Source organism: Cavia porcellus, unplaced genomic scaffold (genome assembly GCF_034190915.1).
Source record: "Cavia porcellus strain 051 isolate PalLab524CR breed Dunkin Hartley unplaced genomic scaffold, mCavPor4.1 scaffold_33, whole genome shotgun sequence".
Lineage (NCBI taxonomy): Eukaryota > Metazoa > Chordata > Mammalia > Rodentia > Caviidae > Cavia > Cavia porcellus.
In genome coordinates this window covers 23,588,419-23,615,098 of record NW_026947516.1, presented here as the reverse complement: position 1 = coordinate 23,615,098, position 26,680 = coordinate 23,588,419, and the positions used below count along the sequence as shown (strand labels likewise).

At 38.9% G+C, this 26,680-nt stretch overlaps 1 protein-coding gene across 1 annotated transcript in view; it reads right to left on the bottom strand.

Annotated features, from left to right (window-relative positions):
- The window catches only part of Phex (phosphate regulating endopeptidase X-linked), a 190,116-nt gene that overhangs the window by 129,888 nt on the left and 33,548 nt on the right, over positions 1–26,680 (bottom strand). The window contains exons 4-9 of the mRNA XM_003466402.4: positions 23,991–24,077; positions 22,844–23,070; positions 15,439–15,507; positions 13,149–13,265; positions 10,516–10,599; positions 8,985–9,130 (exon numbers count right to left, since the gene is read on the bottom strand). Of these exons, the coding sequence (XP_003466450.1) occupies positions 8,985–9,130; positions 10,516–10,599; positions 13,149–13,265; positions 15,439–15,507; positions 22,844–23,070; positions 23,991–24,077 (730 nt within the window). The remainder of the gene's footprint in view (positions 1–8,984; positions 9,131–10,515; positions 10,600–13,148; positions 13,266–15,438; positions 15,508–22,843; positions 23,071–23,990; positions 24,078–26,680) is intronic.

The window sequence follows — 26,680 nt, the reverse complement described above, 5'->3', positions numbered from 1 at the left end:
CTGCCACCTAATGCTCAGATACATCAAAAAAATCAAACTCAGAAATAGTCCTTGAAAATAATACACAATGTCTTTTTTTCTCAAAAAGCATTTTCAGCAGTATGGTAATTTCCCCAAATGGCAATAAATAAAGTAGAGGAAAACAAAGCATCCCCAAAGAGAAACCACCACTAAGAAAGCAACCTAAAATCCCTCCCCAAAAGCCTCTGACTCAGATTTGGTTTTTTTAAGAAGTTTTTGCTATCTCATGTTCTCAATTAACAACAGCTTACATTTATATTACATTAAGAGACGAGAAATACTTTCTTTGATGCTTATGACAGAACTTTGGAGTCGTTGTTATCATTATTCCTATTTTCAGATGAAGAAAACATAAGTAAAAGGCTAAAGAAATGCCCAATCCAAGACCAACATTAATGTCTTTCGCACTCAAGCTTACATGTGCTCCTCCCCATCACACAACCTGAGGTGAACTAAGAGTCCTCAAAGATTGCAAAAGCCAAAGAGATCTTCCTAAATCTCATAGGTCACTTATGCATATGCCTAAGACAGTAGTTCTCAAAGTGTGTAGAGCCAGCAGACTCAGTGGCTCCTGAATACTTAATAGAAAATTCCTGTGCTCCCCCCATAAGCCCTAGTAAATCAGAAACTGTGGGAACCAGGACAAGTGCTCTGTTTCAGCAAGCCCCCAGGGGGATTCTAATACACATCAGGTACTAGTATAGGAAAACTCCATCTTCTCATCTTGCTGCACATTCTGCTCAACCAGAACTTCCTAATCCCTAGATGGATGCATCTGAAACTTCAATGTGTATATAAGTCATCTGGGGGATAGTATTAAATTGCAGATTCTGATTCAGTAGGTCAGTGTCAAAGCCTGACATTCTGCATTTCTGACAAGCTCTCAGGTCATGCCCATACTGCCCTTCTGAGGAGCAGACTCTGAGGTCCAAAAAATAGCATATTTTCCAGATAAGATACTGGGGTCACTTGGCCAGCCAGAGTTAGCTTACTTAATGTACAGTGTGCTTGATTTATATGAAAATAATGCTGAAGACAAGCAAGCTCACAAGGGCTTGGCAAGACTCCCAAAGGTCTTTATATCTCACTCCCAGCAAGAAAAGTATTGGATAGGAAGAATGTGGAGGTAGGTAGTATTGGCTGGGAAGAATCAGAAATGGAGAGATGTGATGAGGAGGACAGAAAGAGGGAAGTCCATAGTGGCCTTCTCAGCAGGTGATATACTAATAAATGTTCACCAACTGCCTTGCCAAAATAAAAATGATTTACAGCATTTGCTAATTTCCATGATGTAAAACTTCAAACTATTGATGAGAGATAACTGAACAGAGAGGTAGGAAGAGATGCAAGAAACTTTGAGAAATCCATCACACCCCTGTCTCCTCGCCCTCTTTTCACCCCAATAACTACCTGCTTATCTCCATGGTGGCTTCCAGTTCATGTCTCCAATGGTCCTTCCCTGGCCAGCTACTTATTTGAACTGCAAGGGCAGTGTCTGGAATCACCCCTCTAGCAAAGCTCATTGCTCTGGTTTGTGGAATATATCACTGACTAAAGAGCAAGTGCCGCCAGTAACAGTAAATAATAATAGTAGCTAGCATCATTATGACCTCTACTTAATTTTCATAGACAGGGGCTGGGGATTTAGCTCAGCGCCATAAGCACCTGCCTTGCAAGTGTGTGGTTGTGAGTTCGATCCCCGGTACCGATAAAAAAAAATTTCATAGACAGATTCTTAGAAAGAGACACAGCAGAGACACCTGTCAGTGAGAAGGCATGGATGGCTGTTTCTTCAGTGGAGCCTCTGGAGCAGAGAGGCGAGGACACTGGGAATAATGAGGTAAAGCCTATTTTGTACATATCCTAAACCTGAAGCAGCCCCATGGCTTCCTAGCCGCGTGACTGGAAGTTGAAATCTGATTTCATGCTAGTCCAAACATCCTAGAAGCTCAATATCATCTTTATCCACTCTCCTGGAGTTCCTTATCTTTTGAGATTGTGCTCATATGTCATCTCCCTGGTGGTGGTGATGAGGCACCCGACATCTGGTTGGCCTCTAGAGATTTGAAAGAAGTTTCCACTCCGTGGGAAGTACCATGCTATGTCTCAAAGCTCCAAAAGGAATTACAAGAATACTTATCATGAGGCGCCCACTATGTCATGGCAGGGGAAGAGAAAGTGGCACTAAAGAGAAGTGATCATTTCAAGAAAATGAGATGAGTTCTCTGATAGAAGTATGCTTTGGAAAATTCCAAATCTTTTTCCTCCAGCCACACAACTATTTTCTGGCTTCCCTCCCAGTTAGATGAGTCACATGACTCAGTAATGGCTTATGGAATATGGCTTAAATGACACATCCTACTGTTAGGCCTTCCTACAAATACCTATGAAATTTCTACTTTCTCCCTTTTGCTATCTAGCAGCTGAGTAGAGAGGCTGCCAAAACACCAGAAGAGGAGAGAGCTGAAAGACTGGAGGATATCGAGCTCCTAAGTCACTACTTAGAAGAAACTTGATCTACAGGGACACTCACATTGGACTTTTCCATGAGCAGAGGGTACAATTTTATTGCACAAGCCAATAAGAGTTTTAGAGCTACTTGTTACAACAACTAGCTTATCATGGCTTGTATAGTAACTTTGGGGACCCAAAGGGAACTTCTCTCAACTAGCCTTGTAGGGTTACATGAGAGAGGATCAAACACGATCAGCAGGTTCTATTCCCAGAACCAAAAAAAAAAAAAAAAAAAAAAGTAAATGTGATCAGCAACATAAAATCTCACTGTGATATACAAGGAAGGTGTTGCTGATCCTCACAAGACAAATATAGCACCTTTAAATCTCACAAGAATACACAGAATTCAACTTTTTTGATGAATTACTTGTTCAGGGATAAACTGTATGAAATATTTGAATTTGGTGTAAAATGAAAATTGAATCATGTCCTGATTTTAAAAGAAGTTTTATATGTACACAATGTCTAGTTATTTTCTGTCTATATTTTCTTCTACTGTTATTCACTATATTTACATCTTCCAATGTTATCCTCCTGACAGGAACTAAATATCCCTCCTTTCATACATTTTCTTGCTCCCTGTTTTATAAAGAGTCCTGAAACATGTCTGTACTAGATATGTGGTGTTCCCAGACACATTGAAGGGCACAACCATCCACCAATTCCAAACTGGTTATACACTTTGCTACTGCTTGGCAAGGAGTAACCGAAGCACAGACTAACCAATTAACTTAATCCTGGATGAGGAAAACACCTGGGGAGTGAAGTTAAGCCCAGAAAGACGGCAGACTCAAAGAGAAAGTACAACTTCACGACTCTAGTGTTATCCTCCCAAAATGATTAAGTAAAATCCAACTACAAGAGACCAGTGTAGACAGAGAGTAGGCCAGAAATAAAACCCTCTGAGAAATGGAACCCAAGGTTTGGAAGGTCATTGGTTCTACCTTCCATAGAGAGCAGATACCACAATTGTCCACAATAAATCCAAGAATCCACTTCAATCCTTATCCTGTTGCCTACACCCAGCAGAGACCAGAAGGCTGATCACATTTCCCATCTGCCAACTGTTCCAAGGACATGCCTTTGCTTGGATTATTAACCACAGTCTTGGTTGAATGGGCAGAAGGGCCTCTGGTGCAAATAGGGCAGTTGAAAAACCCATAGACCCTAAAGATAGGTTGAAAAAACGTGACTGGTTGGATCCCAGGACTGCAAATTTTTTCTTTGACTCAATCCTTTTCTTTCATTTTTCTATTTGTTATTATTTTCTCTTTCTTTCATTAGTTTTTGAAAAGTTTGAAATTGTTTTCTCCCTTTTTGACATTTTTCTCTCCTTTTTTCCCCTTTCAACTTCCTTATCTTTCACTTCCTGTACTTTGTTGTCTTTCTTTTTTTCTTCTTTGCCTTAATTATTCTTTCCTGTGACTGTTCTCTGGTTATTAATTTCTTTTTATTGCTCAACAAGACCCACATCTCACCTTTCTCTTTTCTCATGCCCCTCTGATTATCTTTTTTTTAATTTTGCTTTTTTTCATTATCTAGCTCCTGGACAGGACTCTGGCTATACAGGATAAGTATCAAGAATCAACAAACTGAATCATATCAAATTAAAGTTTCTGCATAGGAAAAAAAATCAATATAGTGAAAGACAGTGTACATAATGGGGAAAAAATTTCCAGCTATTCCTCAGAGAGAATTAATATCTAGAATATATAATGACCATTCTGCAACTGGGAGGATCCCCCAAGAAGCCAACTAACTAGACTTTCTGGTAAGTTGTGCAAGCTGCATGGGTTTCAGGAAGAGAAAAGTCAGCAGCTCCTGAGAATCGGCCATGCTGGGACTGGGAGGACCCAACAAGAAGCCAGTTAGCCAGCCTTTCCAGTAAGCTGCCTGAGCCACACAGGTTCTTGGAAGAAAAAATGCAGATAGTGCCTCCCATGAGCATACTGGTGTGCAGGCTGAGAATCAACACCTCCCCCCCCCAATAAGCAAGCAGCAGGTTCAGAGGATAGGCTGAGTTGATAGCAACTAAAGCACATAAAGCAACTAAATGCTTGTATTGTTTGGTTGATTTTGCAGGCCTGGGGCCAGAAGTCTAGGCATCTCTTGGGAGAATGATAGTGTACATATAGCAAATATGGGGGATTTCCTTCTAGCTTGTCTTTGAAATCCAATATTGTTCTCACTGTTTTGCTTTGTTCTGGTTGTTTTTGCTTTATTCAATATTCTGTTTGATTGGTTTTATTCTGTTTTATTTTTGGCTTGATTTTGCTATACTGGATGGAATGGACGACTATCGTGAAGATAACAAGATGTGTTGTAGTAGCTATTGTTGTTTTCCTAGTATCCTGCTTTGAAGTTCTGTAACAATTTTGCTGCTTTGTTTTGATTGGCTTTGCTCTGTTTTGTTTTGTTGGTTTTACTATCTTTAAAATAATAAGTAAATAAAATAGAATAAATAATGAACTCAAAAAAATTTTTGTCCCACCTCAAAACAAAGGATCCCAGGGGAAAAATGGGCAAGTGAAATAAATAGACACTTCATGGGAAAAATAAATAAAAAGGGCCACTAAGCATGTGAAGAAATGCTCAATATCAATGGCCATTAAAGAAATACAACACAAAACAACACTGAGATTGCATCTTAGCCACAAAAGAATGATGATCATTAAGAAGTTAAATAACAAATGCTGGCAAGGCTGCAGGGGGGGAAAGGCAACACCCCTTTATTGTTGGGAGTGTAAAATAGAATAACCACCATGGAAATCAGTATGGAGATTCCTCTAAAACCTAAAAATAGAAATTTTATTTGACTCGGCTATTCCTTTTCTAGGTAACTTCTCAAAAGAGTGAAGACATCATATTACAGTGATACATACTCATGTTTATAGCAATTCACAATAGCTAAATCCTGGAAGCACCCTATATGTGTATCAACAGATGAATGGATAAAGAAATTGTGGTATTTACAAACAATGGAGTATTACCTGGCATAAAAAAAGATAAACTTGAGTCACTGTAGGAAAATGGACGTGTCTTGAGATTATAAGGGTAAATAAAATAAATCAGATGCACAAACATAAGTATCACATGGTTTTTCTTATATAAGAAACACAAATTATAAACAAAGAGCAAAATAAAAGATAGATAATAAAAAATAGTTAGATATGTATCTTAGATGCATTTCTCATTGCTGAGACAGAATGCCCAACAAAGAAATTTAAAAGTTTATTTAGCTCACAGTTTGTAGAGGTTCTAGTCCATAATCTGCTGGCTCCAAGGCAGGGTGGCACGGCAGACAGGCATCACAGAGGAGAAAAAGTTCATGGTGATCAGAAGGTAGTAAAGCAAGCAAGGGAAAAGACAAGTTTTTCTGTCCCTTATATTATATCCAGGTTACCAGGATTAGGGCAGTGATAAACCAATCAATGGACCATGAATCAATCACACACTCAATTCAGCCAGCTCAAAAAGCCCCACCTGTGCCTGCATGAGGCTTTGGGAGGACACGTAGACACAAGTGATAACATTAGGTGTTTCTCAAATGGGAAGGGGATCAAGAGATGCAGGGACGGGGGAGGTGGGGAGAGAAGGGGGATGAAAAAAGGAATTAAGATGAGTTATGTATGTGCACCAACTCTCCACAAGGGATGTAAACACTATATACTGCAAACATATACTAATAAGTATTAAATTAAATAAGAGGAAGGAATGGAGGAAGGGAGGAAGAGGCAAAAGAAGGAAGGGTGAGAGAAGGGAAGACAGGGAGAGGAGGAGAGAGTGAGAAGGGGAAGGAGGGAGAGACAGACAAGTCCTAGAATTCTGAAGTACAACCATCACCAAGACCCAATTTATCCTGGTTGCAAATTAGTTTTTTTTTTAACAAAATTAATACAACTTCCAAAAGTACCCCCAATTTTACATGTGAAAGCAATGGAGGCAAGTGGAAGAAACTGACTCCAGGTGCTTAACATGACTATATAGTGCACCATACCTCACAGTTTAATGGGAATTATCAACAAAATTTAAAATAGGGTCAGAAGCTCACAGGCATATAAGCAGAAAAGCAATTGTGCTATACTTTATAGTACAGGTTAATCAACCCTAATTTGAAAATCCAAAACCTGAAATGCTCCGAAGTCCAGAGATTTTTGAATGCCAACTTGGCACCAAGAGAGAAAAATTCTCCACCCAACCTCATATGAAGAGGCACAGACAAAATGTAGCATAAAATTGATATAAACAATACATCATAAAGTTATCATCAGGTGGGCCGGAAATATAACTCAGTGGCACAGTGCCTGCCTGGGAAATGCAGGGTCCTTAGTTCAATTCCCAGTACCAAAATAAGTAAATAAATATTAAAAACAAAAATGATCATCAGGCAATGTACATAAAGTATATATAAAACAAATGAATTTTTGTTTAGAGCTGGATCCCATTTCCAAGATATACTATATATATGATATGGATAGATAGATAGATAGATAGATACAGATATATGCAAATATTCCAAAATCTGAAACCTAAAGTCTTTCTATCCCTAAACTTTTCAGATAGGGAATATTAATCTTGAATTTCAAAGCTTGCAATTGCTTACAAAGAAAGTGTATAATGCAATGATTTCTCCACTACTCTTAAAGAAGCTAATCACAACACTTCAGGACTGCTTGCTTAAAATACAGATTCCTTTTTATCCTTTCAGGAAGACATCCAAAAAATTAATAGCATCATACCACAGCACTACATGTGCACCCATGCTTATAGAAGCACACCTTTTAATAGCTAAATCTTGAAAACAACCCAAATGTCCAACAACAGTTCAATGGATAAAAAAAACCAGTGATTTTTGAACCCAATGGAGTACTACTCAGCCATAAAGAAGGATAAACTGAAGATGTGTATAGCTAAATGGATGGATCTTGAGACCATACTCTTAAGTGAAATAAATTGGAAACATGCAAATATTGCATTGTTTCTCAGGTATGAAAAACTGAAAGTACAAATAAGGACTACAATGTTTAATAAATATAAAGAAATCTGAAGACATTATTCAAGAGGAAAGGGAAACAAGGGAGGAGAAAAAGGAAGGGAAAAGAAAAAATGAAGGGCATAAAAGGATAAAATGGATACAAAGCTTTGTAAATAAGGAGAGGAAGAGGGGTTGGAGTAAAGGTAAGGGAATAGGAAAAAAGGAGAAAGTTAGCTATGTATCATGTACAGGAACAAGTTTCCTATGATGGATGTAGTCATTATGTATATCTAAACTGCACCAATAAACTTAATTTTGAAAATATCCGTATTCCTGGGCCTCCCCTAGAACTACTCTGTCAGACTCTGGAGAGCCTTGGAAATGTGTATTTTCAACAAAGGGTCATGGAAACACTCCTGGCATTACTGCCCTATTGAGCACTCTTGGAATAGCCAAGGTTCTGTCCCACAAGTGCACTTAACTGTAAATTCAATTTTCATTTAGAAAATTTTCAAAGAATCACTGCCTATCTCTGAATGGGAAACTTAAAAGCAAATGTATTATTTCTTTTCTCTCTTGACTGTTTATTTCCCTCGATGAACATGGATTATTTGTATCCTCAGATGGGATCTTAAAAAGAACAGCAATTCTATAGCGGGTCTAAATGCTTCCAAGTGTGGGGACCCATGCTGCATTTCATTACTGGGACTTTTTCAGGGGTCTTTTTTAAACATAACTCCCGGCAACATAGCCTTGTCTGAATCCACAGGAAAAAGTATGAATTTTAATCATGGCCCGGCAATTAGGTGTAGTGGGTGGTTTTTGTAAATGTGTTGACCTTTTTGTGATCACTTTTCTGTAGTCAAAGTTGAATGGCTTAATGAACATGGAAATTTGTCTTGTGGGCATTTTAGGACTTTTCTTGGTAGTACTGAACTAGCCAATCTAAAAGGTTCTTTACAGTGAGAAACACCTGGCAGTTCCTAAATTTGTTTCATCAGTGCAATTTTTCCACAGCTCTCGAAAATGGCTTTATGTCTCTTCAATATTGGTACTTTGGTTTAGTGCCAGAAAGTGACGAACTAAAAATGAAATGAGAAGAAGAAAGGCAGTAAAAGGCCAAGAATGAACTGGAAAAGTTCAATATGCTCACACAGAAATTTCAGGAAATAGCATCATTCCATAACTCATTCCCAAAACTAATAAACAATTTAGGCTCTCAGAGAGAACGGTATGGAGAAAAACCAGCAAGAAGGAGCAAAAACGTTTTGCATTTGTTGTCATCATAGCTAGTAAATTACACCAGACGACGGTTTGGACCAATTTTTCACAAAGGGCACCATAATTGTCCCCGTGACTCTTTTGTTGTAACTTTCCTTTAAAGCACCTTTCTTTCAAAGAACCGCAAAAAGAAGGCCTTTCTGGTTTACAGAGAAAACAAAAGCCACAGTAAAATGCACATGAAAGTTCTTACTTCTTTCTCTCAGAGCCCAATATCCTAAACAAATCTTTAAAGTACTGCGGGACACGGACCACCACATTTTCAGAGGGACCAATGTCTTTCAGGTGGGGATACAGTCTGGTGTCAATGACCTTCTTGATGTAGCCCAGCCAGTCAAACTGAGGAGAGAGTGAGAGGGGAAAAAAAAAGAGAGAGAAACTTCGTTAGGCAGCGAGTAAGAAGAAAGGCCAACAGAGTAGGCTGAGCAATTATAGACATAATTGCTTTTCCTTTACTTACGTAGAAGCTAATGTCTTGATTATTACCGTTCCTCCCTATGGACAAATGGAGTCTGTGTATATGTAATGTGCGCTCAGTGGCAACATGCTCTTGCCTGCAGTAATCTGCGCGGTGCCCTGGACTCCTGCAGCCAGGAGCTTCCTGCTGAACACCCTCCTGTTCCCCATTCTAGTCTCAGGCCCTGGCCTACTCCTCTGGTCTGTGCCCCCTTCCTCCCACACTCTCCCCTTGTCTCCTGCACTTCCCTCTCTCCAGGCTACACACCCCTTCTCTCCTTAAGTTCTCACTGCCGTCTCCTTGCTCCCATATGCACAGGTACAGACTCCTCAGGACCTTACTTTCTTCTCCCTGAAACAGCCTTTTTTAATCATGGGAAGAAAGAAACATCAACGGAATATAGAGGACTCCTCCATTCTTCCCTAAATCACTGCTTGGGGTAGTAGATTGACTCCTCTAAAAGGCATTTACCAACCTTTCTTCCTTGTCTTTCTCTACTACTAAAATGGAAAAACAATTATTCACTTGCCCAGAATCCATCCACTCCCCACTTCAGAGTTAGGGGTGAGCACATGACCCAAACTAAGAAACATATTTGGGGCTATTCTGGAAATGCTGTTTTGTGTTCCTTAGGAAAAAGAATCAGATGTGGCCAACACTGGTCCTTCTCCCTTCTTTTTGCCTGGATGGCAGGTGCTATAACATATAGAGCTAGGGTAGCCACTTTCAAACTAGGAGTCATCATCAAACATGAAGTCAAAAATCAAATACACTGTCAGGCATGGTGGTGCAGGCCTGTAATCCCAGCACTCAGGAAGCTGAGACAGGAGGATTACTGTGAGTTTGAGGCCAGCCTCAGCTACAAAGTGAATTCAAGGCCACCCTGAATTAGAGAGAGACCATCTCTCAAAAAAAAAAAAAAATACACTGAGCACAGTAGAATGCAAAGAGAAAAAGAACTTGGATCTTTCAAAATATTATTTAACAGCTAAACCAATACCAACTACCATCTGTGTCTAGATTTTTGTCATATAAGAAAATGGGCTTTACTGTTGTAAGGCACGGTCAGAGGTATTTTCTGTTCTCTACAAGAAAAGGCAGCCTGATATCCACACAAGGGATGTTTTATGTGATAGCAGACAAAGATGATGATAACCAAAAAGATCTCCAGTAGGTTTTTACAAGGCAAAAATGTGTACATAGATGAAATACAATCACTTGCAAAATGACCAGTTAAGAGGAAACTTCCTGGATAGTTTTCACTAACCTGGGGAATCATAGCACTCAGTTCAGAAATGTTCATTTTGTTGTACATAGCCTCACTGGTTCGGTTTTCATGTGGAATCATTATCTGTTGGGAAAAGACTTTAGTTATTTTTTCAAATGAGCCATTTCTTACTGCATGACTACTTTCTACATTTGCCAAACATCTGCACAGCACTAAAAAGTTTTTCAAGGCTTTGGTGTGGTGCCAAGCTGAGGAGAGAGACAAAAAACCACAACATTTTAGGTAGGATTAAGAAAAATATTTTTTCAATTTACATGCCCTCTGGAGTGTACAATATTGTCCCCAGTACAAGAACTTCCAAGAATTCTGTTTTCCTTCATAATGTGGAAGAGCAAAGTCCATTCCAGCCTCAGTATTGCTAGCCAAAGTAAGGTTGGATCCCAATCTAAACATTTTATGAACCACAGACCATCCCTTCACCTCTCAGGACCAATCTTTACCAAGGAACATGAGGCTATCTAGATACCACTGCTGCCCATAATCATTCTGTCAACAGCTCATTCTCTCAAGAATCCTTCTTGTTTCTTTGGCAGTGAGATTCTCCTAGCCCTACTGCTGGGGGTGTGCACTCATTATCACCTGGCCACATACTTCAAAAGCTGCGTCTCCAGCCCTGAGTCTTCACACTCTTCGCACTCCAAACATTCACGCTCTACGCCATTTGGCCAATACTAAATTGAAGCTTCTAGCTTCCACCATGTTTAGCCTAATCTAAGAATGGCCAAAGTGATTATCTTCCCAGAGCCTATATTAATCACTTCTATTGATAGACAGTGGCTTCCACATCACCCCAAATCAACACAATTAAACACATTGCCTACACCATCAAGATCTGTCCTTATGGACAGTCTCAGTAGCTTGGACTGGTGCAATGCACACCTCCATCACTGTCTTTACCAAGATTTCTTTGGGCTTCAGTGGGCTATCCTGCCTCCTCAGCCTCAGAAGGTTCTCTAAGACTACACATCCCACTAATTACAGGAGGAGCAGAGCATTCGTATCAGGCCAAACATCTACATACCATGGATCGTTCAAGACAAAATCACAGAGGGCTGAGTGGCAGGTACTTGCCTCCTCTTTCCTAAATGCTTCAGTATCCTTAGCATCTCCTTGCTCGTATGTGTCTCAGAGTTCCCTGGCTGGATGTGAATCATTGTGTCAGAGAATTTCCACACGCCTTTCCTCACAGCCCCAGGTCGGAGCTCTTTGGCTCCAGAGCTGTTTTCACCTCTCTGCCAGCTACTCTCCTGCACACAATGGATTTGTCACTTCATTTAGCCTGGTGAAAATTCCCAGTCTTGCCTTAGCCCAGCTGTCTTTAGTCCCCTTTTTGGTTCAACTTACTGGCTCAGGGTAAGGCCTTCTCTGCTATATCAGACCTTTAGTCCAAATTAGATTTCTAGGCCTCTTATTTCCCAAGCAAGGGAATTGGAACAGCTTAGAGGCACAATCTGCAGCAGCTTCATGGTTTTCCAAGGTGACACACAGGAATGAACCTTTTGCATCACAATGAGGAGTGTGAAGAGAGATGTATGTGAACGTCATCGCCTCAGGCGAGGCTAGTTTCCCCTGACCCTGACCCTTCAGCCTTGCTGAATGCCTCAGCACACCTCTAACTCACAGAACTTGGCCTCCCAATCACCCCAGTTTTACCAACTTCTATTATAGAAGATCACCAAACCACATGGAAAAGTTTCTCTGTACAAGTGTTTTTTGTTGTTCACTGCGAAGTTTCCCAAGAAGAAAATGTCACCATATTTTGTTCTCTGTGGACCTGGGTACATAAAGGACTGCTATACTTTGGTTCCTCTAGGAAAAGTTATTGTATAAACAAGGCTAATCATTTACCATTTTTCATTATTCTAGCACAAGTTGGTTTTGCTATCTTTCGGTCCCTACCATAGACCTCAAAGAATTAAAGGTGACTTACTGAGGACCCGACACATGACACAATGGCATTCATTAAATTGTGGCAAGAGAGAAATAAAAAGGGTAGACACAAAATAGCACCTGAAAGTCAGCTTTAAAATACTTTCCAGTATTCTATGTATCATTCTACATCAAGTTTTATGTCCAGTATTGGTACACATAAGCCCAGATCTGACATCAGGCTTAACCCGAATGGGAAAGTATAAAAATCAGTCTGAAGTGAAATTAACCTGCCAGAGATGGGAGTGTAGCTCAGGGATAGAGCACATGCCTAGCATGGGTGGAGTCCTGGGATCAGTCCCTGGCATCACACACAAAATAAGAACCTTCCATTCAATTAAATAAAGAAAGATTCATTAAACGTCTATCTCCCATTTGAACGATACAGCAATTTCTGTAGGAAAACAGATCTCTCTGTTGCTATTCTTGAGCCACAGCTGAGTAGCATGTAGACAGGGAATGTGCTTAAAACTAAGTAGACCGCATGAAAAACTCTTCATCCTGTCATGGTTCTTGTTGTTTTCATTTTCCGTGAGGGTGCCACTTAGTCCTACCTGACCCAAAGGGCAATGACACAAAAGGCTGCTATTTGGTGCCAATTGATGATTTCATTCAGGATATACTGCCTTGAAAACAAAGAAAGGAAAAAGGAAAGGGAAAAATCATTTTTGATTGAGACTTACCTCAGCTATCTTAATTTCCAGCCTAAGCACTGACTTCATGTCATGCTCTGCTCGGGAGCTGTTAGCTCCCAAAAGCACGGCAGTGTCCACCATGAACTTATAAAGGGCTTCACGATACTGTAAGAGATAAAGAAGCCAGTGACCATGACAACAGCCTGGTAGGAAGTATGTTAAACAGACACAGAAGAACAGCAACAGCAGGTGGAAATAAATGTCCTTCATCTTCACTCTGTACTCAACGCATGGTGCGGCCATCATGAAATACCAGCTACTCGCCTACCACTTTTGGAGGAAAAAAAGAGTTATGAGGATGTGGGCACTGTTTTCATGGCACACAGAGAGATCAGGTCATCAAATAGCAAGAGAACTAGTCTTCCAGTAACAGGAGATATTATGAGTACACAAAATATCTCCAAATGAGTCTAGGATAAAATGTTAAAGGTCAGGAGTCCTTTTTCCAAGTGAATGAGCCTTTAATAAAATAATGAGAAAAGCCTGTTTCTAAAAGTAGGATGACTGATCATGAACACTGGCAGAAACTGTGATTTGTTCTCATCCAGTTCAATTTACCCGTCATCACACTAAGAAATAAAAGATTGCAGCCCTGTGTATTTTTAGTTGTGTATAGTTTTCATAAAGTTCTCCTCCACAGCTCAGGGGGAAAAAAGGGGAGAGAGGAAAGAAATGATGACAAGAAACATAGAAAATAACAAATACAGAATTTCCTCCCTAGTGTACACATTGGCTCTAGAAGTTATTCTTACCATGTTTCTGACTTCAGAACACATACAGTCCTTGGCATATGTCAAGCACTTAATGAAAAGTGGTTGACTCAGTAAGCAAGTCACAAAATAGTCTTAATTAGAAAGAATGTTCTGCCATTCCCATTTCAATTCAGGAAAACACTCAACTTACTCAATATACATGCAAGGTAGCTTGCGAGGAGCCCTGTGCATATGTTGGGGGAAGTGGTGCAGAAAAAAATAATGCTCTAATCTGGTTCTCAAGTAGTGTGTGATTCAGTGAGGAAGGTAAACATTTCATTATTAGATGTAACATTACAGAGATCAAAATAAGTTCCTTGATAAAGTCACTTTGTGCTTAGACACCGAGAGCTACAGAAGTCCAGCCTAAGAACGAAGTGGAAGGCATAGCATTTGAAGGATTCAGTTTGGTAGCAGTAGGGAGCATGAACTGTTTTTGTTGAGGGAAGAAGGAAAGGAGATGAACTGGGAAAGATGGCTTGGAATCAAGCTATTAAGAAGCTTTGAGTTGACTTCAAGGAATTTAGACCCTATCTGGAGAGCATAGCATGCTGGAACTTTGAGAACAGAACTTGTCGAGCGATCCTTTAGGAGAGGTAGTACCAGGTTACAGGTTACTTGCTGTGTCCAGGTAAGAATAGAAAAGAACCTGACTGTGGATGGTTGGAAGAGATGTTTTCAAGGTAGGATTAATTAGACTTAACTAACTGCTGAAAGGGGGTGAGATGATTTTGAGAATGGTTGCTGAGACCACAACAGAAACAGAGGCACCCTGAGGCTGAAAAAGTTTCATTCTACTTTTAAAAAGGAAAACTTGCCAACTCCTTTGTTGAGCTTCCTCATGAAGGAAGCTGCCTAGGATACTGAGTAGTTTCCTGTCCTCTTGAGCATTCTGCAAATAGAGATAAGTATCAACATAGACCCAGGACACTGAGGTAGGAGACTCTTTTGAAAGTTCAGGAGTTTCCAAAGTCACTAAAAAGTGTCAGAAACAAACGAGTTCTTTCCATTCTCAGGAAACAACTGGGTTTCCATACCAAGCCAAGCAGTCTAGGCTGACTGATCTTTTCCAGTTCTCTTTAACCTCCTTTAACCTGGGGTAACTGTCAGACTCCAAGATCCCACCTCCAGTCTGTCTACTAAGTCAGATTCTCCAGGGCTTGGCACACAGTGCCAGGTTCCCACGCAACTCTTCAGCAGACTCAGAGCCACTGGTCTCTTGGGTGTCCCTCTTCATGCTTCACTTCTACACTGCTCAGGAATGAGTGCAAGGTCATTTTTCAGTTATTTCATTTGGGTATGCTGTCTACCCAGCTATATCACAAGGGATACCTTGGTACCCAGACTTCTAGTAGACAGAGAGTAGAATGAATCACCTAAATAGAAGGCCTTTGCTTCCTGTGTTAGGGATATGGTCAGTGAGCAAGCACACTGCTCATTTATAGTAAAGAAGCAGGAATTTTAGAACGACTGATGTATCTGGTGGCAGCCTGACTGTCACACAGTGGACTATGAGCAGAACTTACAGACTTGGCTTCTGTGCTGTTGTCAAGGTAGTCTTCCCTCACAGCTAAGGAGAGTGTTGCTTGGTCCAGCTGTAAAAACAGAACCAGACTTTGTGTTAACAAATGTCATGAGATCACCTGTGTCCCAACCATATTTTGCACTTACTGTTACAAAAAGAGTTCACTCAATTCATGTAAAGAGGCACTTGGGTAATAACAGATCTTTAGCATCAACAACCTGATCCTGCTTTGATGATTCACAGCTTGTAAATTCTTTTGAGTTTCTGTCAACCCTGCATAGCACCAAGGCTAATGAGTTGCAACAGATCTTAGAAATTATTCACTTCCCTCCCCTATTTGATGGGGAGGGATAAACAAAAGTCAGACACTGATTGATTTTCTCAAGTTAATATGATTGGGCAGAGCTCAGAATAAAATCATCTTCCGGTACCAGATCCAGTTTCCTCAACACTGGTATTTGGTAAATGGTGATCAGGGTAAAATTTATTAATCTACCTCTCTACTTCTAAAATAATGCATCATATTTTCTGTTGGAAAGGAACCAAATAATGGTTTTGTTTTAAGAAAACACACTCTCTCTCTCTCTCTCTCTCTCTCTCTCTCTCTCTCTCACACACACACACACACACAGTAGTCTTCCTAAATTTGAAAATTTTCTCTGTTAAGGTGCTAAAAATACAATTAATCAGACAATTATATGAGTAGAATTATTATGATGGAGAATCAAAGCATAAATTCTTGAAATAAAACTTTCAGCAGCAGAAAAGCAAAGGAAACAAGATACTCTTGTCAATGTACATGTTAGAAAAACTGGACATCCACATGCAAAACAAGTAATCCTTGACCCATACCTTATACTTCATACAAAAAATAATTGAAAATACATCATAGACATAAATGTAAAACCTAAAAATACAAAACTTATAGAAGAAAATACAGTGGAAATCTTTGTGTTCTGGGGTTAGACAAAGAATTTTTAGACCTGACACTGAAATTATGGTACATAAAAGAAAAAGTGAACAAATTGGACTTCACTTACATTAAAAAATTTTGTGCTGTGAAAAACATTGTTAAGAATGAAAAATCAAGCCACAGAATGGGGGAAATATCTGAAAATAATATGTGCATCAAAAGATGTGTATCCAGAATAATACAGTCCTCAAAAATCAACAATAAGAAAATTCAATTTAAAAATGAGCAAAAGATACATATAGACATTTCACCAAAGAGGATATGCAGTTGGGAAATGAGCACATATTAAATATGCCCAATATCACTAGTCATTAGGAAAATATAAACTTCACAACATGATACTACTATGTATCTATTAAAATGTCAAAAAATATAAGTTTTCATGAAAATCTCTTTTACATAAAACAAATTCTACAACTGGCAAGTTAACAGCTAGTGATGCAATAAATATTTCCAGCGAAAACATTGCTGTTGTTTTTGGAGAAATAAGACGCTTTCAAAATATCCATTTTTCCTATGTGTATTGGTAAAATGTCCTCAAATTGTTTTGTTGGAGCTTCTTCTCTAATTGGCCTGAAACAATGAAGTCACAAGCTAGTCTGGCTTCTTCCTACTGCAATTCCCAATCTACCACTGTTTCTTCCAAAAGCTTAGTAAGCCAGTATCATGAAACAAAATATTTTGATTAAGATGCTTTGGCTTTCAATTAAATTTGGACCACTTGGAGACTCTTGTGAGCTTTAGTCTCACAGGAAAGGAAACTGCAGATAATATCAAGAAAGCCAAAATTTGCTCTCATGAAATGAAGCTAAACTCACTTGTCATAAAAGTTTAGATAATTCAAGTGAGGTTACCAGACCTTTTCTAAATCTCCAGATTGTTATGGTTTCCAGTGAACATTTTGAATATACCAACAGATTGAATAAGGTGACTCAAGTAAATCTTTTTGGAAACATACAAACTTTTTGAGGCAAGAAACTCTCAAAAAGCCAACACTGGTGCACTGTTCCTTGAGGATTTTTTGAATCTTTACATTTACAATTGATTTTGAATATTGCCCAGTGGAAAACAAAATTAATTTAGGAAATCTGATAACTCTAATTATATTTCTCCAATTATAGTTGATACTCTAATTACAATCAACCCTGTTAGGAGACAAAGTAGTAATACAAAAACACCTGACAAGTTATGGTGTAGAAAAACAAAAAACAGGGGGCTGGGGATTTAGCTCAGCGACATAAGCGTCTGCCTTGCAAGCAGGCAGTCGTGAGTTCGATCCCTGGTACCGATAAAAAGGAAAAAGACCAAAAAAAACAAAAAAAAAAAAAAAAAAAAAAAAAAAAAAGAAAAACAAAAAGCAAAGAAATTAGAAAACCTTTCCTTCCAACAGAGACTTTTCTTACCATCATGAATTTTGCTGAGAACCAGAAAATGGCAGGCTCCTCAGTGAGGATGCCTTTAAGATGTGGTTTTATACTAGGTGTCCTTAGCCAACCAAGAACTCTTTCAGGATGACATAACATGTATTCAAATCTTTTATTATCCCTAAAGTCTTTGTACTTGCTATCTCCTGGCATAAAATACACCCAAATACATATAGTAAGACAGTGTTTCAGGAACACTCATTTTTTGATTTTTTTTCTTCCATTTAAGTCTGTAGCAAATCCTGTACCATCTTGTAACAAGGGAGATCTGCTGAGGACCACTGTATGACCAAACTGCACATCCTTGGGATGAGGGCATATCTGCCTTTCTCTTTACCCATAGGTACCATATGTCCACCCAGTGAGTATGGTGATAGCTCTGTCTCCTACCCAGAAGGAGGGCATTTTTAAGAAACTATAGCTTTGTGGCATCAGGGAAGGTAAAGACACTTGGAGAAATATAATTTGATGTGAAAAGAAAGGCTAAATGCCTTGAGATAAGAGAGTTGGATGTGAAAGAGCTTCTCCCAGAGTAGAAAGAGGCTCTTCCAGGCAGCAAAAGTTCATGGCTCTCATGCACAAAGCAACTCTAAAATATTGCAGTATCTGAGAGTGAGAAGAACCCCAGAGCCTCATGATCTGAGAAGCACACCTGAAGAAGCCATACAGGATCCAGAGTGGCATTCTTCTCAAACACTGAATGTTTGATGATTTGATGATGAATATTTGATGTTTATCCCAGGAAAAGGTTGAGAAATGGGCAGCCAGGAGAGGGTGTGCAGTGTTTAGATCCAAGATCAGGTTCTCATTAAAAGGTGGAGTGGAAGCTCAGGGACAAGTTAGCTAAAGAAAATGCCTACTTTGGCACAACCAAATTTGAGGTCTGAGGATGCGTATCCAAATTAAGAAGTATGTTTCAAGTGGTGCTGACCTGATGTTGGGCCATACTTCAGTAGACATCTTTTGACATGTTCTACTGTATACTGATATCTACTATGGAAACTCACAAATTCAAGTCATTTATATCTCACAGTAATGACGAAAAGTAAATCTGACCTTACCTGTCCTTACACATGGAGAAAGTAAGACTCAGAGAGGTAAAGGAACTTGGACAAAAGTGTTTAGTGAGTAAATCACAAAACTAACTTGAGAACCTCAATGTATCAGATGTGGAGAGTCACTTAAATGACTCTCTCCTTGAATAAAGAGCATTTCTCTCCATTTTGGCTAAACCTGGCCTTATCTCCATGTACTAACATGTATATAGATGGCTAGGCCATTTTTTTATCACTTCAATTGGCTTTAAGCAATGTAAAAAGATCTAGCTGAGGTGTTGATGTGTAATCTTTGAAGCTAGGCAACAGTCAGTTTTTCCCCACACTGAGACCCAAAAAACATGGTTGAGCTGGGCAGAATGAAGACCCACCACTCCATGGCTGTCAACTAGGATCAAGCTTCAAGGTAAGAGGCTATGATTTTGCAGGGCAGAAACGTTTACAAATCATAGCTGAAGTTCTGACCCCAAAACATTAGATGCTACCTCAGTTGTTAATGCACATTAGTCTTGCTGCATATCCTTTTCTCTGCATATTGAAGAGGTGATTCCAGCCCCCTTACCTAGCCTAGCTCACAGTACTCATCAGGTATTTCCCACCATTCTCACAGTCACTCATGCGCAAGCCACTCATTTCTTCAGGAATTAATAAAATTCGCATTGGACCCTGGGTCAAGGCCTTTGTTCCAATGAACCTTCAGCCTGTCCAGACTTAGGACCCTTTGCCCACTTTATAACTACAAATACGCCCTAGTGTTTTTATTCTTGCCATGGGTTGCACTGGAAGTGGTAGATTGGAATTAATTTATTGAAATTCCAATAATGTTTCCATGGGATTACAAATATAAACTTCCCAGACCGAGATGAGGACTGAGTAGGGCTCTCTATAATCAAAGCCTACTCTTGACACCACACCAGTGGTTTTCAAACTATATTCCACAAGATATAAAAGTTGTTCAGGGGATCCAAATGTTCATTGAATTAAATTTTATGTAGCTTTTGTTTTTGAAACTGTTTTGTAAAAAGCCACACATACAAATTCGACAGTTTTCACAGTCACCAATATACTGGTTTTTATTGTCCAGTTCATTGGGTGTTAAGTAGGTCTCACAGTAAAGCTTCTCCTACCAACTGTGGTCGCATGTTAGAACTTCTTATAACTGTATCATGACTAGTTATGTGTCTGATTAGTTGCCATGAATGTAACTGTCTGGGGAAAAGTGGGGAATTCAAATGTGTAAATATTCGACCATTTAAAATGGCACAAACAGAGACAGCACTAAAACAAGCCTGTGTTACACTCAAATGCCAAGCAATCTTCAAACAATTTAGATTGGAACACGTTTCCATCTTGGCAAATGAGAGCAATAGTAAGTATGTAAGTGCCTTCTTACATTTGGAAAGTTCCTATTATTGACTGTTCAGTATTTCTAGGATGTGTAATTAAATACTACGTGTGATAAGCAAGCTGTTACCACAGCCCTCTATCCCTCCATGTTTTCTAGAAGCAAACATTAGTACTAAAGCCGTGATTAGATTCAAGTTCGGTTTTCCTTTTCTTTTCTTTTCTTTTTTTTTTTGGCACATCATTGGTGAGGGTATGTACTTCCTACTGGTATTAGGAAGCACAAAATATACAGTTGTCTCACTTTTAGCAACACTACTGTGGATATTTGGGTTAGGGTAGTATCAACCTGATCTCTCTTATTAAGAATTTCCTAGAGCTTCACCTAATGATTTTAGTAGCTACTGATGGTAGTTACCTAGACCTCTCACTTTATCAGGATTTTTTAAAATGGTAACTTTCCATCAGTTTTCCTGTTTTTAAGCTATTTCCCCTATATGCAAGAAGTTTATCTCATCAGCTTTAAGGTTACCTTGAAGTCAGTCAAATCGAGAATGTGGAAAGGTCCTAAAGACCTTCAGTAAACAAATGTGGTGGTAAAAACACTAAGATGGGGAACTTGCAGATTAGAATATTGGAACCCAAATCAATGATCAACAGTTTTAGATTTCGGGTGCCTTTAAGCTGATGTTTGAAAGATAGGGGTGTAGCTCAATGGTTGAGCATTTGCTTGGCATGCTCAAGACTCTGATTCCACTCCCAGCACCACAAAGAATTAAATTAAATTAAATTAAATTAAATTTTCAACTTAAAAGGATATGTCTGAGTCAATCAGGATAACTAAAAATTAACTTATGTATTAGACATTAATTGTGAAATTAAGATTACTCTTGTGGTTCTGATGAGTGCCCTCTCAAATAGATCAGCACTGAAGCAGTCCCAATACAGCAGTATTATACTTTCAATTTTCTATAAAATGCTATAGCCACCTTGCTCAAAAAGGAGGCATTTGTAAAAGATAAGAAAAAATTGAGAGTAATGTAGTTAGATTAATGGGCCAATGAAGTTTGATGTTCTGTTCTTTTAACTTTTATTTGTATTATTTGCCATAGTAATATGCTTATGGAAGTTTGACTATATCTAAAAATGGTGAAAAATGGTTATCACTTTCATTATTTATCTATAATTCAAGATCTCCTATTGACCAAAAACAGCATGCATAAACTTAAGTTTGAAACACTTACTTCCAGCTTACTGCAAAACACCATTTAAAGTGTTTGGAAGAATATCCTAACAGGTCTGGAATTGATAATGATGGTCTTGAAATCCACTTTTAGAAAATGAGTAATCTATCAACATGGGAGAGAGGTACAGTGGATTCATTACATCTTACATACCACATTTTATCCTGATAGCATCAGAAGTTGGATCAATAAGATATGATCATTCCATCTCCCAACATGGAAACACATTCTGAAAGTCAGAATTTCCTTCTAGGTAGGTGGGAATTCATTCAATAACTAAGGATTTTTACTGATACTTTCACTGTCTAGAAGTCAGATAACTATAGCCCTTGGGTCAGCCATCACATAGCCACCAACTCTCATCTAAGATTGTTTATATAAGTCAAATAGCAAAGTCAAGTTGTTGCAACGAAGGCCAGACTGCCTGAAAAACTTAAAATAGGCACTAGCTGGCCCTTTACAGAAAATAATTGCCACTCTGTAGTCTAATCCAAGATCAACTCCAGGGTTTGGATTTCAAAAAGTTGAGTTATATCAAGTAAGGATGATATACATTAATGGTTTCATAACTTCTACTATTTGAATATCAATGCACCATAAATATTTTCTAGCTTGACAAAGAACAAAATGGGGGGTCAATTGTTCAATAAACATTATTAGTCAAAGTAAGTTTGAAAGTAAAAAACAGCAAGATCAAAGCACAGAGTGATTTCAAAAGTGTTATTTGAATTCTCACAAAGCTCTTTCATTGGTGAATCTGCTGTTGCTAGCTTCCTGGCAGTCTTCTGATTTTAACAGTGTGATCTTCCTCAGGGTATGTCCACATGACCCAATCTTTCATGGAAGAGATGCTTACTCTTTCAACAGAAAATGTAGTCAGCTACTTAGAACAAGTTCTGCTTGATGTTTTGAAAGGAAGGAAAAGAAATTCAGATTGAACTTGACAATGAGAATGTAGGCGTGTATGCAAAAAGATGTTCATGAAAGAAGAACAAGAAATCATCCACGAATTCTATTCTCTCTCAGGGTAGCGAGGAGGTGAGGAAAAGAGCAGAGTTCAGAAAGTTTTTGATAATAGCTGGAGAATCATAGCTGTCTTTTTGCTGGAATTTAGGGGCCCCCTAAATAGACATTGGAGGACCAGATCACATGTCATTTTGAAACTTACTCACCTGCCTCCCAAAAGGCTGACAAAATTTGTCTACTACTAATCTAAATATTCATATCTTAGAGAGGGTAATATTCTGAATTAAAAGTTCAACAAAAGTTTTATTTGATCATTCATGGGGACAGAATAAATTTCTTTCCCTAGGAAGGCACCCCAAAAGACCAATCTTGGGCTGAACAGAGCTCTTTCTGGCTATACCTTCAAGATGTGTTCATTGGACGTTTTGTCATCAGGGGACACATACAAACGGATGAATACAGAATTGCTGTATTGACCACGGAATGTTGCAAGTGTATGCAGCAGGCTGAATTTTCTCTCTGACCAAATTCCTTCAGGACCAATATTAGCTTCAAGCACGGGCCAGCGGAAAGGTGAATGTCGCAGGATATGGAGCAGTGGTTTGGCATCAGCTTTTTCAATCGCTTCTGAATGGGAGTAGATATGAAGGGAGAGTTAGAATTGCAAACCAGGTCACCAAACAAGAATGTAACTGCATCTTCTGGAGAGAAAGTTCTGTAAGGCCTCAACTTGACATTTCAGCTGTTAGGAAAAAGACAGCTGATGTGGGGTGAATTGTGCATAATCACAGACAAATCCAGTCACACTTCAATATGATTATCTAAATCTTGCAGTTTTTCTAGAAAAGCTGACAGAGAGCTCTGCTAGGTTTTCCCTACAATAGAAGATGGACTCACTATACTGACCCCAATGAATGAAGTTAGACTAATCATACGTGGTGGTACCTACGGACAACCTGAACTGAAGGAAATGGCTCAGTAAAGCCAGTCACTCCCTAGTGAAGTAAAGTAACGCTTCAGATTCTGTTCTTTTACTGCCCTCTTCCAGCTTACTAAGTGATACCACAAATCCTAGCCCAGCACATAATACTTCCCCGAACCACCATCTTCTTCCTGTGGTAGATTTGAGAAAGCAGATCAGGTAAAATGGCAACTACCTCTTTCAACTCTGGTGAGACCCAAGATGTCAAGAGACAGGCGGGAGGCTCTCCATCTCCTTCTCAGACATGAAGTGGCTTGGCCTCTGGATTTTTGTTTTTATATCAGGTACAGTGAGGCTTGCTCTACTGCCCTGTCCAAGTGTCTTATAGAGGAACTGATCCCCAAAATAGTCCACATCATAGAAATAAGACAATTTTCTCCACCAAGTCAATCACAAAATGGTAACTAAGGAAGATTAATCAAAATTCTGTCACTGACCATGTTGCTTTCTTCAACGAAAACCTTCAAACAGTAAGAGAATTTTCAGTTCTCTTTTTCAAACAGTGTCTTTTTCTTCAAAGAGAATTCTGAAGGCTAAAGGGGGTAAACATTTACTTATTACTCACTTTCATTCATACAAGATGAATAAAGAATTTTGGCCTTCTGTATGGCTTCAGAGTCCCGCCTTCTACTGATTGATTTTTCCAAAAGTGCTGGGAAGGTTAAAAACAAAATGGATTCATTAGTATCCATCCCCATGTGATGCAAAGTTGCAGGTCATTAGGTAATCATAGTCTCAGCCTAGAGAAAATTAAACATAAAGACAGATAGCCCTGGAAAATACATATCTATAAAATACAGAGGGATAGCAGAACCAATTCCAAGTTCTTTAATGTTCAAATAAAAACAATTTAACATTCTCTTATCCAGGGTGCTCCTAACTCAAAAGAAATTCAGAGTTCAATTTCCAACTGAGACTGGGCCTTCTGCAGGGGTTAATTTCTTCTGCCACCTACACAAAAGGAAACAGAATTCATTTATTCAAGAAACAAAAATAACTGAATTCCGTCTCTTGTTTCTGCACCAAGTGATATTCTCAAGGGAGGCAATTTCATTAGGGTCAGGTTTCTTAAGATTTCTTCACAGCACAGCCTCTCAGGGAGGTCACCTGGAAGAAATCTCCCATTAGAAGTTTTATTCAGTGTTGCATAAACATGCTGTGGACATGGAAGAAGTTGTTTAGACAGGAAATGGAGAGATGAGATTGGAAAGCCTACCCAAATTGCCTGAAAACTTGCCCGTTTATACATGCAAAGTCTTGGCTATTTAAATAAGGCCATGTGTACAAAATGGTTTCCAGGCCCACCTGGAAAGTGATTTTCTATTTTTAAGAGCACTAATAATACTGTTCGAAGGTGGAAAATGGCAGTTGTCACTATTTCACTAAATAAGGAAAGAGAAAAGCTAGGACTCAATGAAAACAAACCCCTAAAAAAAAAGAGCACCTCGAATGCACTTGAGAGTATCAATTTACCAACATGAAACCAAGCTCAAAAATGCCTACGGTGACGGCAGCACTGTGGCACTGCCTATTCCAAGTACGTCAAACTGTTATTGTCAAGGTCTTTGGGGAAACAACCCAGCAAGCCTCCAAAATCACAGTAGAACAGATGTTCCTACAGTTCTCGGGGTAGCTTCAAGACACAATGTACAGTGCTAATCTAATTAATAAATAATTACATAGTCCCTGAAGTGGAATCTACTTCTAAACTAGTTCTATATCTCACATAATGCAAACCAGAGCTCCTGTCCAGTTTTTTTAAAATAAGCACCTGTACCTAAAACAAGCTCATATAACTGGATAGATTCTAGCACAATGAATTTAATTGTGTTATACGTGGGCATTTTCAATTATCTCAGCTTGGTTAGTGCTTCTTTTGTATGTATTATTATAGCAATAAAAGCCAGAAAATTAGCCTTAAGGATTTAAAAAAAAAAAGAGGTTTTTTTTAATAAATAGAAAGCTCTAAAACCATATCCACATATATTTCCATTTAAATCAGAGCATGTGCCTTTTTGTCATATGGCTTACATAGTCATTATGGTCATTAGACTGTTGGGAAGACACATTTGGAAGTAAATAATTCAAATTTAATTTAGCATTGTGACAATATTCTGATGCTATAAACACTTCACAGGCTGCAAACAGGACTGCTCCAAGGACCAAAAACAAGCCATGGAAGCAAAAAAAAAAAAAAAACCTAAAAATATGAAATATCTACCCATGCACATTCTCAAGGCAGCCAATATAACACAACAAGGGAAAAAGAACACACGTGTGCTAAGCAGAGCAATCCCAAAATCCCAGCCACACACAAATATCAATAATTTCTGTCAAAATTCTGACTTCTACACAAGAATTTGGCTTTTAGAACAGATTCAGTTTCCCAGGTTCCTTGTCACACCCTTTTCCTGCCTTTCTCCTTTCTGTCTCTGCATCCAAGCCAGCAGACAGCATTGATATTCAGAGAGCAATGTGGCAATCAGTAGACAGTAACCATTTTATATATATCTGCCTGTGAATTAAAGTCTAGCTTGAAGCAGTGATTAATAAATAGAAAACAAAGCCTTATGCTTATGATGGACATTCCAATCTCTGCAGTGTCCATCATAAGCAATTATCTGGTTGTTAAAATGTCCTAAAGCTTTGATAAGGGCCCCTGGGTCACCTTTATGTAGCATTCCCAACACAGACTGTAGTGCTTCACAGGGGATTTCTCAGCCACCACCACCACCACTTCTTTACCAGAAAACAAAAATGTCAATCCACAAAAGCTTACAGTACAGCAAACCTCACACTCTAAAATTGATTCGAGTTCTTTTGATTATCGAATTTGAATACTGTATCTATTATGTTAAGTATTTTCTTCTCCTCATTATGCACAATCAAATAAAATTGGTGCAAGAAATATCAGGCAGCCAGGCATGGTGGCACAGGCCTGTAATCTCAGCATTTGGAGGCTGAGGCAAGAGGATTGCTGCAAATTCTAGGCCAGCCTGGGCTATATAATGAGTTCAAGACCAGCCTGAACTACATAGCAGACTGTCTCAAAAAAAAAAATGGAAAGACAGAGAGAGAGAGAGAGAAAGACAGAAAGAAAGACAGTCAGACAGACAGACAGAAAGAAAGAAAGAAAGAAAGAAAGAAAGAAAGAAAGAAAGAAAGGGAAAAAGAAGCAGCATAATAGTTATATCAAAAAGCAGAACTTTCAAATTACACACACCTAAATTCCAGCTGAAGCTCACTACTACATCC